Consider the following 19659-nt stretch of genomic DNA (forward strand, 5'->3'; position numbering starts at 1 on the left):
TAAAAAACGTATGGCTCTCAGAATATGGCATCACAAAACATATTTGTTTTCTTTTTTTTAGCAAATAGTATTTTTTACTAAAAGTGGTAGAACATAAAAAAAAAAAAAATTGATAGAATAGAATACGGTGAACATGTAATTTTTGCCGCATGATGGACGCCGTAAAAACAAACCCCCCCCCCCAACTGTGTAATTGCTTTTTTTTTTTTCCCCATTTCACCCCACAAATAATCTTGTATGAGGCTCAGTGTCCAGAGTGAAAACTGCAACATTTTAGTATTATTTTTTAATATAGATAATGACATGGAAAATAAAAAAAATGAACAAAAGTTCTTAAAGGACGGGTGTCGCGGAAATTTTTTTTTTTTTATATAATATTGCTTTTAGTATGTTATTAAAATACATTTTATTTATTTGTGTGTTTGTGTATTACTTCTTTCTTTTTTTCTAACTTTTAGGCCTCATGCACACGACCGTAGTGTTTTTCTGGTCCGCAAATTCCAGGACCGTGTTCCGTGAAATGTCCTCCGCAGTTCATCCGTATGTAATCCGCAGTTCATCCGTATGTAATCCGCAAAATGTGGATAAAAAAAAAAGCCTAGGTTAAACAGGATGACGACAGACCTCATTCCTGGTCGTCGCCTAGCAACATTTCCGCAAACTGCGGTTGACACACGGAGGTGTACCCGCATTTTCCACGGGCCCATTGACTACTATGGGCATGTCCGCATCGAATTTGCGGCCCGTAATAAGACATGTCCTGAGTTTGTGCGGCACGGATTTGCGGACATGCGCGGACCCGTGAGAACACGGATAGTGTGTATGGGCCCATAGAAATGAATGGGTCCGCAATTCTCCCGTGGATTTTCGGGGGAATTGCGGACGCAAAAACACGTTCGTGTGCATGGGGCCTAACTTCTCTATGGGGGCTGCCATTTTGTTTTTCATCTCTGTATATGTCGATTAACGACACATACTGAGATGGAATACGGCAGCTACAGTGCATAGGGCACAATGAACGGGAGCCGTTCCATTGACTCTGCTCTCTGGCTCTGTACTGTGCAGACGCAGGTCAGAGTCACACAGCAGAGAAGCTGTTTGCAGGGAGACAGCAGGCGCCATACTGAAGACCAGCTGCACTGCAGGTAAGATGTGTGTCTGTCTGTCCCACTCTCTATCTCACAGACCCCCGCTCTCGTGACCCCCCCCCACCCCTCCCCCCCTGTATGAAGGACACATGATGCAACTGTACAGGGAAAGCCCTGAACGGTAAATCTCTCTAGTTGTGCTGAGACTGTTTAGGGATGTGACTAATGAACCTCTCAGTCTCAGCACAACTAGAGAGATTTACCGTTCAGGGGTCTGGGAAAGCTGGGTGACCACCATTACCCCTCCTACTGGAGTGTGAGAGGTTCATTAGTCACATCCCCAAACACACTCCAGTAGGAGGGGTAATGGTGGTCACCCAGCTTTCCCAGAAGCAGATATAACCAGGAAAGGGCTGGATGGACGGGCTGAGGGTGCACAGGGTTTTTGATGACCCCCTCTGTCATGTGATCGGACCTAGGTTACCGGTTCATCAGACAGGGTTCATGCGACTATAAATCTGTCCATAACAAGAGACAGTGCACTCAGGACAAGCCCTGCCCTCATGCCGTAGTTGTGTGGTTCTGTCTGCAGTGATGGCGGTGGGTGGCTCTGACAGTGTCCGGATTGGAGACACAGCACCGCACCTGTCCTCAGGTTGTGTCTGGTACTGCAGTTCACCTCCATTGAAGTGAATAGGACAGAGCTGTAATACCACACACGACCTAAGGACAGGTGCGGCGCCATGTTTTCCTGGACGACCCCTTTAAGACTTTTCCCGTGTGTGTGCGGCAGAGCGGAGTGCGCACGGGCGCCGCTGATACTTCATAGCCGCTTATCAGCTGTTTTGAAGAATCAGCGGCGAGCACCCCCCCCCACACACACACGCAAAATCAAGCGTTTTTTTAATGCGTTTTTTTTGCACGTAAAATGTGCAAAAAAAAACAACTTATCAAATACACGGCGTGTGAACCGGTCAACTGAAAAGCCATTCACTTCACTTTCATCATTCTAAGGGCTCATTTACACGAGCGTGTTATACGTCCGTGGGACGCACATGATTTTCACGCGCGTCGCAGGGACCTATATTAGTCTATGGGGCCGTGCAGACAGTCTGTGTTTTTTGCGCAGCGTGAGTCCGCTGCGTAAAAGTCACGACATGTCCGTTCTTTGAGCGTTTTTTGCGCATCACGCATCCATTGAAGTCAATGGGTGCGTGAAAACCACGCGTGTCGCACGGAAGCACTGCCGTGGGACGCGCGTGATTCGCGCAACAGCGGTGAAAAGGATGAATGAAAATAATGATGAAAATCACGCACCCACGCATCATACGCTGATGACACACGGAGCTATTAAGTGCGTTTTGCGCGCACAAAACGCACACGCTCGTGTGAATCCAGCCTAAGGCTGGATTCACACGAGCGTGTGCTTTTTGCGCACGCAAAAAAGCGGCGTGTTGCCTGCGCAAAAGCCACTTCAGAGCTCCGTGTGGCAGCAGCGTATGATGCGTGTGTGCGTGATTTTCGCGCAGCCGCCATCATTATGACACGTGGTGCTTTTCTGTTTTCATTCATCCTTTTCACCGCTGTTGCGCGCATCACGCGCGTCTCACGGAAGTGCTTCCGTGCGACATGCGTGGTTTTCACGCACCCATTGACTTCAATGGGTGCGTGATGCGCGAAAAACGCTCAAAGAACGGACATGTCGTGACTTTTACTCAGCGGACTCACGATGCATGAAAATCACGCACCTGTCTGCACGGCCCCATAGACTAATATAGGTCCGTGCGACGCGCGTTGCACGGACGTATATCCCGTTCGTTTGAATAAGCCCTAAGGGTAAGGCCACACACAATGTTTATAGCTGAAAAATCGGAAGCAGAACGCCTACAAGCATCTGCCCATTGGTTTCAATGGGAAATACGGCATTCTGTTCCGACAGGGCGGTTTTTACGTGGTCGTTTTCCAAAACCGGCACGTAAAAAGACGCCCACCAAAATGAAGTGCACATCACTTCTTGGGACGTTTTTGGAGCCGATTTTCATTGACTTTATAGAAAAACAGCTCCAAAAACGGCCGTTAAAAAACGCGAGTTTGATTAAAAAATGGCTGAAAATCATGAGCTGTTTTCCCTTTGTTTAGTAAGCGTGTGAACAGAGCCTTAGCCTTTTGGTGTATCCTATAACACACCCAAAATGGCTGCCGGACACTGCTTAGCAATTTGAAGACACCTTTTCCTGGTTTGTGGGAGGGGGGGGGGGGTTGTGAGATTCCCTCCCACATTTACAGCAGCTGTGAGTCAGGTTGCTTTGCCTTATTCACCTTGCTGTAATTCTGTGAAGTGCTCCCCCCTGGTGGCCAACATAGGTAAACATGTCAAATTATTATTTGATCTTTAATACATTCCACCATATGGAAGAAAAAAAAATACAGCAAAAAAACGTAAAAATATATAATAGAAATAAGTAACGACACTTAAAAAAAAAAAGGTTTAATTCGCTTTTTTTATTTTTTATTAAATCAATGTTTTAATTGCTTTAAAGTACTTTTAAATTTACTTTAATTAAAAAATGTTTGTATTGTTTAAGGTAATTTTTAATTTTTTTGTACCTTATACGGTCTGTCAAAGCCGCAGCCATCAGGTTAGCATAACTGATGGCTGAAAACTGATCCCGTAGGATCCAGCTAATAACGATCACATCACTTTTCTCCCTATTACTATACATAGAATAGTGTCATTTAGTGTCTGGAGGGCATGGAGAGCATAAATATGTGAATATACTTGGACTCCTACTTGCGGCAATGGCCACGCACTGCAAGTATAGATTTTAAATGCTTCTATTAACTAATGTGGCAGCACGCTAAAATCAGCATGTCTGTTACTACTTTGCACTGCCCTCAGATAGGGCAGCATAAATATATGACCGATCCACTAACAAGACTCCTGGTTTGATATTAAAGTCATGATGTCCGTATTGGAACGCCTACACATTGAATTTACAGGTACTTCTATGACATCCCATTCTAAATCCATAGGGATTAATATCGAGTTGGTCCCCCCTTTGCAGCTAAAACAGCTTCCACTCTTCTGGGAAGGCTTTCTTCAAGATTTTGGAGTGGGTCTGTGGAAATTTTTGCCCATTCATCCAGAAGAGCATTTGTGAGGTCAGACACTGATTTTGGACAAGAGGGTCTGGCTCGCAATCTCTGTTCTAGTTCATCCCAAAGGTGTGTGATGGGGTTGAGGTCAGGGCTCTGTGCAGGCGAGTCAAGTTCTTCCATACCAAGCTCCCCAACCATACCTTTACGGACCTTGCTTTGTGCCCTGGGGCACAGTCCTGATATAACAGAAACTACCCACAAAGTCAGAAGCATACAAGTATCCAAAATGTCTTGGTATGCTAAATCATTAAGGTTTACCTTCACTTGAATTAAGGGTTTTAGGCCAACCCATGAAAAACAACCCCATAGCATTATCCCTCCTCCACCAAAATGTACAGTTGGCACAATACATCAGGCAGGTAACGTTCTCCTGGCATTCGCCAAATTCAGACTCGTCCATCAGCCAGCCAGATAGAGAAGTGAGATTCGTCTCTTCACAGAACACCATTCTGCTCCAGAGTCAGTGGCGGCGTACTTTACACCACTCCATCCGACGCATGACATTGTGCTTGGTGATGTAAGGCTTGCATACAACTGCTCGGTCATGGAAATCCATGCCATGAAGCTCCTGGCACGCAGCTTTTGTGCTGACGTTTTTGCCAGAGGAGGTTTGGAACTCTGCAGTCATTGAGTCTGCATAGCATTGGCACCTTTTGTGCACTATGCGCCTCAGCACTTAGCGATCCCGCTCTGTAACGTTTAGTGGGGTGCCACTTCATGGCTGAGTTGCTGTGGTTCCTAAATGCTTCCACTTTGCAATAATCCCACTCACAGTTGATGGTCATTACTGTGAGTAGGGGGGGCTGATGGTCTTTGAGGGGTTTCTGCCTCTGACCTCCCATTGAGATTTAATAGAAGGCAGAAAAAACCTGCGGTGCTCGTTTTGGAGTGCTTTTTTTTGCCTGCAGTTTTCGCATTGGCTTCGAACAGGTTAAAAAAAAATACTGCAAAAAAGCGTCACAACACTGTCAATCCAAAATCTGTCTAAAAATTTCCACCTTACCAAAAACGCAGTGTGAACATACCCTTAAATTTTAGTGCTTGTTTTTAGCCGTTTTTTGTCTTTTTGTAAACGTTTTTTGATAGGGGTGCCCTGAGGAATTTTTATTTTTTTTCCAGTGGTGCCTCAAGCCTGAAAAGGTTGGGAAACTCTGATCTGCTGAATGACGCTCTGTTCAGATATTCCAACTCGTAGCTAATTGAAGATGTAAGAGGTTCCTTAGATAAACCCAACATTCACTGAATATCTGTTTACCTTGGAAGATGATCATCGATAATGAGCATGAAAACTTGTATACAACTACTTGCTATTTCAAGACCTGTACGCAATGATATATCCTAACAGTATTTTTATCTTTAATTGTTCCATATGGACATGTGGTATTGATATTGTCTTGTGGATATGTTCTTGTTTCTGTAAAAGGAAATTATAAGAAAGAAAGATTGCAAGATGATGGTGGTCAATGTTTGACATTACATTGACCTTAAGGCCCCATGCCCACTTCAGTTTTTTCCTTCATGGTGCTATCCGTTGTCACGGATAGCACCCTGAACCCACTCATTTCAATGCGGGCCATGCACACTTCTGTTGTCACACTTCTGTTGTTTTAACGGAACCCTGTGGCCGTTCCGTCAAAAGTAGAATTTTGCCCGTTTTTGCATAGAATTTGGTCCGTGAAACAACGGGCTGCGCACGGAAGCCATCCGTGTGCAGCACGTGTGTGACGGGACCATCATAAATGGCCGTACAACGGCCGACGAAAGTGTGCATGAGGCCTAAGATCCTCCTTGAGGGGGGATTTCTGGCTTTTAATGACTAGTAATTGTGCCGAGTAGAGAAGTGGCCCTTGTGACCAAGTTTTGCTCCCCTAAATGCATTAAGCAGGCCAGTGCTTCCGCCTGCCCGTTGACTTCATGGAACTGTATTAAGTCTTTGCTGTGAGCACTGGGGAATATGATATGAGGGGAGCTGTGCTTTGAGTACTGGAAGAAAAGAGGGAGGGTCCTGCTGTGACTATAAGGCGGAAGAGATAAATGGTTTATAAACATAATATAAAAAATAAAAAAAAACACAAAAAACTGTTTCAACATATGTTTTATAGAAAGGAATTCAGCAAAGTGGAGAATATGGGGGAGTTGACACTGGGTATTTGGACGCGTAAACCGCGTCGGAAAACGCCCCAAACAACGGCCGAAAATGCCTCCCATTGATTGATGGGAGGCAGAGGCGGAAAAACCGGCTCGCAGGAAAAAGGCCCTATCTTCGAGCGTTTACGCCTCTGACCGCCCATTGTCATCAATGGGAGGCAGAGAAAGCGTATTTTGCTGCGTTTTATGCCCGCGGCGCTCAATGGGCGCGGGCGAAAAACGCAACGAAAATCGGCGTTCAGGCAGAGGAAAATCTGCCTCCAAATTCCAAACGGAATTTTGAGGCAGATTTTCCTCCTGCAAAAAACTCAATGTGAACCCGGCCTAAAACATAATTCAAGAGCAGTAAAGCAGTGTTTGGCGTCTACAATGCTGAATAACTTTGCAGGCTGCTGTTAATATGCTTTTGAAAAGAGGAGTTTCTCTTTAAGATTAATGCCATTTGATAGATCTGTTAGGAACTTGGTGGAATTGAATAACGCTGGATCTTTTTTTCACAGGACTGAAATATACAGAATTCTTCATGGATATAGTTGACACATTCAACCATTTAATCCCTAGTGAACATTTGGATGATGCCCTATTTCTAGGCGATAACCTAGAAAGTGAAGGCTGTGACGAATTTGCCACAAGCCGACATGACATTGAAGACTCCTTGAAGAACATGCTCAGTGACAAGGATCCCATGCTTGGCTCTGCAAGCACCCAATTCTGCCTACCAGTTTTGGATAATACTGAAGCCGATTTCGAATTACCAACCACTACAGGTGTGTAACTATGAGAATATACATAGCCATATTGTAAAGTTTAGCAACCAGGTCATGAAATGTGAGCCAGAATGATGGTTTAATAAGCCAAGGAACATTCGCTTCCACTAACATCTAAAATTATTCCTAAATATTTGACAACGGCAGTAACTTTATGCGACAGAATCAATACTGAGCAAACACTTCAGGCAAAGTAGATCAAGAAAACAAAAAATATAAATTTCTTATCGTAAGTGAAATCGGGCTTTCCACAGTTTATATTGGGATCCAACAAGGAATATACCATAGCATATATTTAAATTCAAGATAAGAATAAGTTACGCTTAGTTCACAAGGCGTTTTTTGTCAGGCAGAGAAAAATCCGCCTCAAAATTCCTGAAGGAATTTTGGAGCGAATTTTTAATTGACCGTGTTTCTTGATGCCAGTGTTTTGTTTTTTTTTGCGGTGATTTTTGCCCACGTTCTTTTCAGCCGTTGAATCTAATGTAAAAAATTGCTGCTAAAAATGCTCAAAACATTTTCTGCCTTCCATTGATTTTAATGGGATGTCAGTGGTAGAAACCGCACAAAGAAAGCGTTTACTGTCCAGGGAAAAAAAAAAAGAACAAGCAAAAAGCCACCAAAGGAAAGAAAAAGCAGATTTGGGGCAATTCTAGGCACTGATTTTGGCGCGGTTTCCGCATGAATATCAGCGTAAAAATTACCCCACTGTGTTAAATACCCCAAACACTTCTTTACGAGCTTTTTTTTTTTTTTGTATTGTGTTTTTTTGGGCTGCCAAAAACAATTTCAGTATACATGAATAGAAAAATCGGTAGTAGTTCTATTTCTGCATTGGCGAGGCGACCTGGCTCCTGAATTTGTCCTGCCCTGATATATTAACAATATTTTTTTTTTTTCTGAAGCCCAAATGTCACATTGTGTTGTTTCTGTTATATAATACATTCTTGGACTATACCAAATATATTCTCTTGCACATGTTCTAATTTACATTGTTCTCTTACATTGAGGGCATAGAAAATGAATGACCGACGTGCTGATTTCAGTGGTCTGTCACTTATGTGCTAATGTTAAGCTGTTTTAGAGAACTTACTCTTTAACTTTGCAGTGCGCAAGACAGATTTTCCCCCATCACTGCATAGCGAGAAATCTGTCACTCAGCAGCGGCTTGGGGGGGGGGGGGGCAGCTTGTGACTATGCTGGACTCCTCTCCTTTTTATTTTTTTGTTTTTTTTATTCAATACATTATAAAATTCCATACAAGTAAGGAATAAAGAAAATACAACTATACACATTTTTACATTTACTTCCTACTCCCACCCCCCACCCTCTCAAGACCGATCTTGGTTAAAGTGAAATACAAAAAGAACAAAAATTCTTACCACTCCCCCCAATAGGTTTTACAGTGTTTGCCTTGATTTATAGATTTTCTCATATTTCATTATAATTTTCACATCATTTAGCCGAGCATTAACCTCCGGTGGGGAGCTAGATATCCACTTTCTAACTATTAGTAATTTTGCAATAAATAAAAGTTTTATTAATCCACATTTTTTTTCCTTAGAAATGTTTAATTCGGAGTCATAACCCAACAATACCAATGCTGGACTCCTCTCTAGCAGCGAGCTGCACGGTTAAAGATTAAGTTCTCTTAAACAGCATACCATTAACACATAAGTGCCAGACCGCTCAAATCAGCGTATCTGTCACTACTTCATGCTGCCCACAGTGAGGGTAGGATAATGGGGGTTACCGGTTTCCTTTACGTTTACAAATTTGTACCTGCTTTTACAGTATTTATAAAAAAAAAATTCTTATGCTATAATTTTATAACTGCTACTTCTGCCGGCTAGCAGCTGAATAACTGGCATTTTTTAAATAATCGTTCAGAGGTCACTAATAATATGGTATCAGCCAATTGTCTTTAATTATGACAGATCATGATTACCATTCTGAATAATGTAGGAAGAAAAATAGTTTGTTGTTGGCACATACCCTCTTGTAAACGGGGAATATGCTGCTGATAATAGTGTAAAGCACATAAGAGGGGATTTCTAGAAACGATCGCATGAGCAATCGTTTGTGCAAATCCCCCCACGATCATTGCTACATGAAAATGAAAGTAAGTGAATGGCGATCAACTTCCTCTATTGTCGATTGGGGCTTTTTATGGGTAGTAAATCTGCCCATGTAAATGGACCCTTAGGCTCTGTTCACATCTCATGAGAGCATTCCGTCAGATGTATACGTCCGTAGTATACCCCGAAGTAATCCTCAGACGAAATGCACCAAACTTTGCAGTGGTTCATCTGTATAGGAAAATGCAGTCTGCTGCGCTTTCCTATACAGTAAAAAAATTAAAAATACATTCCGGCAGAGGCCAAAAGGACGCTTTTGGTCTCCAGCGGGTGAATGGGGGCGTTTGGAAACGTTTGACTGACATAAAATTGGTCTGAAATGTAACAACCGGGCTGTGGAGTCAATGGTTGGCCTATTTAGGCACAGTGGAGTGACTGGATGAGCAAATGCCCATCTTCTCGCTTATTATCTTAAAAAACAAAACAAAAATAACATCCTCCTCTCAATGAATGTTTTCAGCACATTCCCCACTAGCCCCCTTTCCTCCTTCACACAGGCAGAAGTAGGAGACTAACGGTTTATGCATCTCCCACTTCAACCTCCTCTAGTCCAGGCTTCTTGTCTTTAAAACAAGACCAAGATTACAGCTCTAGCCTGAGCTAAATCCATGTGTAGCAAGGACGTATCTGATATGTACTTGAATAGTGAAGTGCTTCCCTGCCAAGGACATATGAGATACGTCCTTGACAGGGTAAGTTGTTAAAGGGAATGTCCTCTTTTGACAGTCCTTGTTTGTTTTAAGTGTTCCCCAACAATAAGCTGATCACAGGGTGTCCCGCTGAATAGAACCCCAGTTATACTCTGCAATCTGTGGGAGAACTTGGCAGAAAGTGGCCAATCCCCCTGCAGTGCCCCACAGAGGAGATGAAGCATTACACAGTGAGCTGCCCGTGTAATGCATGAACGTGTTGGGCCCTAATAGGGTGTTTAACATAAATAATAAAAACAGGACATTTTAACAGGATGCTAAAACTTGATTCAAACCTAGCCCTATTTTGTGTATTTATACATTTTTAGATATTACTCAAATTGAAGTTAATCATTCTTTCAAAGATTTTAAATTGTCTAGCGCTTGGCATAATGATGCCGTTGATTATTGTTTTGTTAAATAATGGCAGTAAAAAAAACAATAGCTGAGCAAAATATGGGCACCAAATTTATTTTATTTTCTAGAATATTTTAAATTGTTTGTCTGGTTTTAAAAAAAACAAACAAACAAACCAAAAAAAAATGTTTTTTTTCACCCTGTAAAAAAAATGGATGCTAAACCGGATGGTGCAGCATGATGCCTTACCTGTAGCATCCTGTTGCCATAGACTTGCATTGTGCAGAATAATGGATCCGTCAAGATCCTGTTGTTCAACAGGACATAAAAATGATGCAATCTCCATTTGTCTGCCTTGACAAAAAAAAGGATCCTGACGGGAACTTGAAAAACCGAGACAAACGGACACTATTACCATAACGAAAGCCCCATTGTGAACCTATGTATCCATTAATGGATCGCTTTGAAAAACCAAAAAAAGTAAGCAAACATTTTAACAGGATGCTAAAACGTGATGTCAAAGGGGCCTAGACGAGTGAACTCGCAACAACAAAATATAGCTTAAAACAATATTAACAAATTCCTGTGCAAACCACTAAAACTGACGGCCACACCAGATATTGCTGTATTGGCGGTCTCTATTAAACTCGTCACTGCTTCCCTCCGAAAAAAAAGTTAGGTAACCTTTTTTTTTTTTATTAATAAACGGTTGATAACTTTCACAGTCCTTTTGCGTCATGAGATTTTCTAATAAATGTCTGATAGATACTTTTACTTTATTCTTTGGGGTTTTTTTTTTCTGTTTTTTGGAGGCGTTGGTCTTGATGACATAATGGATGTTTGTGTCGATAAACTCACTACTGTTGATGTGAATGATGTAGAGGATCTGATTCTTTCAGATAAGAATGTGAACAAATTGGATGAAGCCTCTAGGAAATCCGTGAGGAAATCTCCACGCTTAAAAGTACAGGGTAAGTTTTCCTGAATTGTTTATTGTTGTTGGCCAATCAGTCCTACGTTCTTTTAAAAATGGTATCACAATATTTGTCTATTACGTGAGGCTGTCCATACATCCAGTTATATGGAGTTATATGGGTATGAATATACATCCATGGCAGTTCATAAGGAGCCCACCAGAGAATGGGCAAATGTCTTTCCAACCACTAGTCCCAGAAAGACGTAGGGTGGACGACAGGTAGGATATTACAATACTAATATGATATCCATAGAATGCATTGCTTTATCCGTTGACTATTTCAGCCGTTTGATACTAGTTAAGGTCATTTTACAATAATTCTGGAATATTTCGTATTATCCCAGGCAAGTACCTGCCACACATTGGGCATATAGGCGGTAATAGACCCAATGTGCTTTTACCGGGGTAAACGGCTTCTGTCAAAGAGAGTATGTATTAGTGAATACCTATATAGAACCAGACCTAACGATAAACGTTATAGTAAACGTCCACACATATCAAGGAAAAACAGACAATAAATACCTATAACTGTATGTGAAGACAAATCAAATCTCCCAAAAGGGAAAAATAATGACACCAAGTACAGTAAGTAACTTGCAAAAAATATAAATTCTTTATTACAATATACATAAGAACATGTTGGCCATCAGGACCTAAAAACCACAGACAATTAAAATATACAATGTGGAGAACATGAGGCTACTCAGAATGGCCTATATTCAACATTCAATAATACCAGACAGGGTCACTATGACAGTCATGCTATAAATGTACAGTACAAGGATAACCGACACCACAAAATGTGTCTCCAAAAAGCATGCTGAAACAGAACAATGTAATACAGACCCTGTAAAAAATAGTATACACGAGAGACTTGTAGCTAACACTGAAATCTCAGTGTAAATAAAGTGGTATAGAGACCAGGGTATCACCAAAAATCAGAGTAGGTCCCAGAAGCCATACCAACCCGTGTATTGCATATCAAGCCAAAAATGAGCTCCACAGCAAGAGCCCCGACGCACGTTTCGCGGTAGCTTTTTCAAGGGGTACTGACTAGTAAGGTGACCGGCGTTGTATTTATACTCGGTGGTGGGAGAGGTTTATTCAGAGATAGCAAATAGCAGCACGACATTCTCAAATCCCCAATGCTGAACACCTGAAATGTACCAGGTGTTCTACATTGGTGAATCAGCATGTCTAAAGTTACCTGAATGCTGATCGGTAAGCAGCAAACACCACCATTGCAAATGTCCAGTGTACGTCTCAAGGAATGTAAACGCGCATGCGCGTGCGCATCAGACCGCAAGCGCCGCAGACAACAGATGTAATAGCTTATATATGACGTATCACATCATAGTGGCTATTTTAAGTATGGGCAAGGACAATAAGAGATCAACTTATATGGCAAAAACCAGTATAGGGCATATGTATCACGATCCGATTTTTTATGTGAGAAACAGAATATAAATATACAATGGAACTCTAATGTCTCAAAATATAAGCAATAATACATATATAGAAAAAATATATACATAATTTGATAATACATCAAACATAGTGTCATACTGTCATTTCATAAAACCATCAATACAAAAAAGACCATATATTGACTTATATATATACAAAAATAAATATATATAACATATAGTAAACCGGGGAAACAATTTATGAAAGAATATTATTTCATAAAAAATAATAAATAATAAATGATAGTGAGAAGTGAGTGAACACACGTGCACAGTGTGGTGATAAAATAAAAAACAAAATAAATAAAGTGAAACACACGTGACAAAACCACAGTTAAAATACAATTCTATTTATTAATATAAATAATACATACAATAATGTAACAGATGTACAATGTGATATGTTCTAATATGCTCAAAAAAATTTATAATGATAAGACATATGTGATTTTATTGTTAGCATGTATATAAATAACAAGCGTGTAAAAAATATATATATAAATATATTGAGAGTGAATATGTGTAAACATAAATGTGAATAAATAAAAATATAAATATAAAAAAAATATATATATATACAACATACCAAGTGTGATGACAAAATTTATATAAGGATATATAAAGTGGATAATAAATAATGTATAATAAATATGTGTGCAGTGTGTGCACAAACACACGAATAAAAATAAGTACCCCATGAAAAGAGCTAAAAAATGATCAAAATTTAGAGTATGTTCAAAACGTATTGTTGAATAGAGTCCAACCAAAAACATTATTCTGAGATATAATATGTGATACTTGGTATTCTATTCAGCCCAATAAATACAGATCGTATGGCCCCTATAAAAAGACAAAAATGATGATGTTAAAAATGCCACCAAATATGGATACAGCCAAAACGCAATAATGCTTAAACCGACAAGCCCACCAATTATTAACAGCACAGTCCAACCATACCAGTCAAATATATACAGGTTTAAAAAGTTAAAAGATAATGATGCTATAGGACCCAAAAAGAAAATATTGTTATAGGAAGGAAGCGAAGGACATTTTCTCATTGAGCCCCAGAGGCGCGCTAGTCTTCAATTTTGTGATCCATTTACATTCGATCCGTTCTAATTTACGGAAAGTATCTCCTCCACGTGATCCAACAAGAATTTTGTCGATGCCATGAACCTTTAAATCCTGCCACTTGTTATTGTGAAAATCGCGGAAATGTCGGGGGATAGATTTCAATTTATCGATTTCTTCCCAGTTGTTACCCTCTATTGTTCCAGCCTTTTTAATGTCCCTCACGTGTTCTTGAATTCGCATTTTAAGTTCTCTTGTGGTCATGCCTACATAAGACAGGCCACATGGACATGTTGCCATGTACACTACACCAGTAGTACTGCAATTGATGAAGTGTACAATTTTAAAACTTCTTTTCTTTTCAGAATCAGTGAATGTATCAGTTTTCACAATCAATTTGCAAATAGAGCAATGACCACAAGAGAAAGATCCCCACGTCGGCCCTTTAGAGCCAAAAAGATAGGTTTTGGGACTAGGAGCACTATAGTGACTCCGAACTAAGTGGTCACCCAAGGTTTTACTTCTTTTGGCTGTAAGTTGGGGCTTCGGGGGTAGATGTTTTTTCAAATCTGGATCCGTGAGCAGAATTGGCCAAAAGCGAGTCACAATATTTCTTATCTCCATCCATTGCGAGTTGTATGGAGTAATAAGTCTCACTATATCATCCGTGTTCTTACGTTTTTGTTGAGTAAGCAGATTATTCCTATTACTGTGACAAGCCCTATGATATCCCTTCTCGATATCCTTTTTAGGATACCCTCGTTGTATGAAGCGGGTCCTCAGACATTGTGATTCTCTTTCAAAATTAGAATCGGAGTCACATACACGTCTGGCCCTCAGGAATTGCCCCGTAGGGATAGCCCGTATAACATGAGAGGGATGAAAGGACGATGCATGTAGGAGAGAATTTACAGAAGTTTCCTTACGGAAAATGGTGGTGCTGAGCTTACCTGTATCTTGTACTGTCATTTTGATATCCAAAAAATCCATGTTGGTTTGACTGATCTTACTCGTTAATTTGATGTTCTGTGTGTTGTTGTTCAAAATGGATACAAACTGATCAAGGTCTGCACGCGTACCCTGCCAAATAAAAAGGATGTCATCGATAAAACGCATCCAACTAACAACACATCCAGACACCATATCCATGGCCTCCCGTACAATTTCCTGTTCCCAGTAGCCCAAAAATAAATTTGCATATGAAGGTGCACAGGTGGCACCCATTGCCGTCCCCCGAAGTTGTAAATAGTGTTTGTCCCTGAACACAAAATAATTATGCTCAAGGACAAAACGCAAAAGGAGGATCAGAAATTGGACCAATTCACAATCGTGATCACATGGGCCTAAGAAATTTATGTATATTTTTTCTATATATGTATTATTGCTTATATTTTGAGACATTAGAGTTCCATTGTATATTTATATTCTGTTTCTCACATAAAAAATCGGATCGTGATACATATGCCCTATACTGGTTTTTGCCATATAAGTTGATCTCTTATTGTCCTTGCCCATACTTAAAATAGCCACTATGATGTGATACGTCATATATAAGCTATTACATCTGTTGTCTGCGGCGCTTGCGGTCTGATGCGCACGCGCATGCGCGTTTACATTCCTTGAGACGTACACTGGACATTTGCAATGGTGGTGTTTGCTGCTTACCGATCAGCATTCAGGTAACTTTAGACATGCTGATTCACCAATGTAGAACACCTGGTACATTTCAGGTGTTCAGCATTGGGGATTTGAGAATGTCGTGCTGCTATTTGCTATCTCTGAATAAACCTCTCCCACCACCGAGTATAAATACAACGCCGGTCACCTTACTAGTCAGTACCCCTTGAAAAAGCTACCGCGAAACGTGCGTCGGGGCTCTTGCTGTGGAGCTCATTTTTGGCTTGATATGCAATACACGGGTTGGTATGGCTTCTGGGACCTACTCTGATTTTTGGTGATACCCTGGTCTCTATACCACTTTATTTACACTGAGATTTCAGTGTTAGCTACAAGTCTCTCGTGTATACTATTTTTTACAGGGTCTGTATTACATTGTTCTGTTTCAGCATGCTTTTTGGAGACACATTTTGTGGTGTCGGTTATCCTTGTACTGTACATTTATAGCATGACTGTCATAGTGACCCTGTCTGGTATTATTGAATGTTGAATATAGGCCATTCTGAGTAGCCTCATGTTCTCCACATTGTATATTTTAATTGTCTGTGGTTTTTAGGTCCTGATGGCCAACATGTTCTTATGTATATTGTAATAAAGAATTTATATTTTTTGCAAGTTACTTACTGTACTTGGTGTCATTATTTTTCCCTTTTGGGAGATTTGATTTGTCTTCACATACAGTTATAGGTATTTATTAGAGTATGTATTAGGCCTGATTTACACGAGCGTGTGCGTTTTGCGGACGCAAAAAAACGCAGCGTTTTGCGTGCACAAAAGGCACTTGACAGCTCCGTGTGTCATCAGTGTATGATGCGCGGCTGCGTGATTTTCGCGCAGCCGCCATCATAGAGATGAGGCTAGTCGACGTCAGTCACTGTCCAGGGTGCTGAAAGAGTTAACTGATCGGCAGTAACTCTTTCAGCACCCTCGACAGTGAATTCCGATCACCATATCGAGTAACCTGTTTAAAAAAAAAAAGTGGTTCGTACTTACTGAGAACTTCCCGGCCGTTGCCTTGGTGACGCGTCCTTGGTGACGCGCCTCTCTTGACATCTGGCCCCACCTCCCTGGATGACGCGGCAGTCCATGTGACCGCTGCAGCCTGTGCTTGGCTTGTGATTGGCTGCAGCTGTCACTTGGACTGAATTGTCATCCCGGGAGGTCAGACTGGAGGAAGAAGCCGGGAGTTATCGGTAAGCCAGAACTTTTTTTTTTTTTTTTTACACGTTCACGTATATTGGGATCGGAAGTCACTGTCCAGGGTGCTGAACCAGTTTAACTCTTCCAGCACCCTGGACAGTGACTGTCTCCTGCCGGGTTCGGTCAAAACGAGTTCGGCCGAACCTGGTGAAGTTCGGTTCGCTCATCTCTAAGACACTCCGTTCGGATGTTTGTAAACAGAAAAGCACGTGGTGCTTTTCTGTTTACATTCAGTTTGACAGCTCTTGCGCGAATCACGCAGTTCGCACGGAAGTGCTTCCGTGTGACCTTCGTGGTTTTCACGCACCCATTGACTTCAATGGGTGCGTGATGCGCGAAAAACGCACGATTATAGAACATGTCGTGAGTTTTACGCAACGTACTTGCGCTGCGCAAAATTCACGCATTGTCTGCACTGCCCCATAGTGTAATATAGGTGCGTACGACACGCGTGAAAAGCACGCGCGTATATTACGCTCGTGTAAATGAGGCCTTAGTGTGAACATGGATTGATTTTTTTGGTTAATTATGATAGAAAACATCCTCCCATGTGCAGAAATTCTTAAAGTTTACTCTACGCCTAAATGTGGATGAATATGGTAAAGCCTTGCTAAGCTTCTTTACCCATTCTTTGCTCTCCGTTCTGTTTTAACTCTGTCTTGAAGAAGATTTGAGTAATCTGAAACAGACCTATTACTCGGGACATTCTGCCTGACAAGCTCATTGACATGACTGTAATTGTTAGGTATTGTATCCCTAGCATCCAGACTCTGACTACTTGCTTGTTCAGCTCAAAGATTGCCTGGCACTGCGATGACCGCATTGAAAGGGAAAAGTAGCCTTATAAGTCATATCCTGCTATTTAGCATGTGATATTAATAAAATATTTCTGAAAATAAGTTTTGGTGGAAAACTTTTGTTATTGTTGCCCCACTTTGTATCTACGCTTTTTCTTACTGTGTAGAAATTTGCACAGACAGCAATTCCCTACTTTACTTTCACTAATTTGTTACGAGTATGGAGCAGAATTAGCACACGTTCGTTTATGCAGTTGATTTAAATGTTTCCGCACACCCTAGTTACAGATGTAGCTGAATTTACAGCAGTCTGCAGTCCAACGCCCATATTTCGTGTAGCTTCAAAGGGGCATCTATTTCATATTGAGTTATATTTATTCTCTTAACAGAATCCACGCGATCGCTAAGGCAAAGCACTGTTGAGAAATCTTTGAGTCCTGTTAAGGTTTCAAGTCCACAAAAAAACAGATCTTCAAAGAAAGATTTTGCAGAAGATAAAATGAAAGATGAGGAGAATGTTCTACAGGTGGAGACTAATGATATAGAAAGCAAAGAGACAATTCCATTAGAAGAAACAAGCATGTCTCCAACAAGTTCAAGGAGATCAACAAGAATCGCAAATAAGGATCTAAAGGATAAAATGAATACCGCTGAAAACGAAACGGCAGAAGAGTGTTCTAGTTCAGTAAATGACACTTTATCTAACGCCGATTCCATTTTGGAAAAAGGAGAGGACAACGCAGAGATTTTACATGATGATGCCCTTATTTTGCTAACTGAAAACACTAATAAGATTGTGGAAGAAATGACAGAGCACGACTCGAGTAATTCACAAGGACAGCAGGCTGCCGACCAAGCCTTGGCGGAACCAGGTGACGATAAAGAATATCCGTCATATAGACCTGAAGATAAGAAAACAGATGTAATATATGATAAAGTTCATCAGGAGCTTGCACTTTTATCAGGAGTTGAATGTAATCTGGATGTGAAAACAGTGGTGCACCCACAAATGAATGATAAATGTATGTTGCAAAATGCTGATCAGAGCTCCCCTCAAGAGGTTAATACAGAAAGACAATTAATTCCTTCTGAAGTTTTAGATCCCAGCAATACATTTAATACGGAAACAGACCCTTCTGCTCTAGAAAGTAGCGTTCAGAATCATCCCGAAAACTGGGAAAGTGAAGAAAAAGTTCAGGTTGCAGAAAACGCGATAACCGTTGAGAATGATGTTCACGAAAAGAAAAGTCATAACAGAAAAGGTATAAAAAAAGTTAAAGCCACTCCGGCCACTTTGCCCATGTCTAGAGAAAATACAGAGAAGAGCCCTGATGCTTCAAAAGATGCCATTTTAAATACCAAATCCTCAAAAATTAGGACTAAAATTCTCAATCCTCGATCTGTGAGCCAATCTGAAAAGATGAAAATTGTTAAAGTAAAGAAGAAAATATCTGAAGGTGCGAAGGCTGATAAAGTTCCTTTGAAAAGTAAAATGCAAAAAAAGTCGGATCTGGTTGACAAAAAACGTAACTCGTCTACACTGTTAAAACAATTGGATGAGGCGTTAAGAGATAATCAGGGAAGTTTTAAAGAAGTGGCACAAGCGGTTTCATCTCATGCACGTCTTCGGAGCTTGTCTCATTCTAGTGACAAGGCTGTTGGTAAACCGACATCCTCAAAAGTGAGCAGTCAAGCCAAAGAGGATGGAGAAAAGAGAGAAATAAATGAGCCGACCGAAGAGAAAACAAAGCTTAAAAAGTCATTGCCGCCTCGCCAGAGAAGGAGTAGTAAAAGTATTTCTGTTGATGAACCACCATTGTTTATTCCTGATAACATTCCTACTATAAAAAAAGAAGGAACAGACGTGACCTCTCCAACTGATAAGTATATTTGGAACCCAACCAGACATTGCAGTTCTTGCAGAAAACTTCATGGAAATAGGTAGGCTTATTCTTCTATCATTATCATTTTAATTTTTATGTCATTAAACCAGTGACTTAAATTTGTTCTATTGGTTTGAACAATAATAGGGCCTGTTTACATGTTTTTCAGTAGTTTCTGAATGCTACAATAACATAACATTTAATTAGCCATCACATGATCTTTTAATGCATATTGCTATCGTC

At 40.8% G+C, this 19659-nt stretch overlaps 1 protein-coding gene across 1 annotated transcript in view; it reads left to right on the forward strand.

Annotated features, from left to right (window-relative positions):
• Positions 1-19659, forward strand: part of PHF3 (PHD finger protein 3) — an 82518-nt gene that overhangs the window by 15712 nt on the left and 47147 nt on the right. The window contains exons 2-4 of the mRNA XM_075861991.1: positions 6896-7162; positions 11246-11317; positions 17923-19474. Of these exons, the coding sequence (XP_075718106.1) occupies positions 6919-7162; positions 11246-11317; positions 17923-19474 (1868 nt within the window). The 5' untranslated portion in view covers positions 6896-6918. The remainder of the gene's footprint in view (positions 1-6895; positions 7163-11245; positions 11318-17922; positions 19475-19659) is intronic.

The sequence above is a fragment of the Rhinoderma darwinii genome, chromosome 4 (genome assembly GCF_050947455.1).
Source record: "Rhinoderma darwinii isolate aRhiDar2 chromosome 4, aRhiDar2.hap1, whole genome shotgun sequence".
NCBI classification, from domain to species: domain Eukaryota; kingdom Metazoa; phylum Chordata; class Amphibia; order Anura; family Rhinodermatidae; genus Rhinoderma; species Rhinoderma darwinii.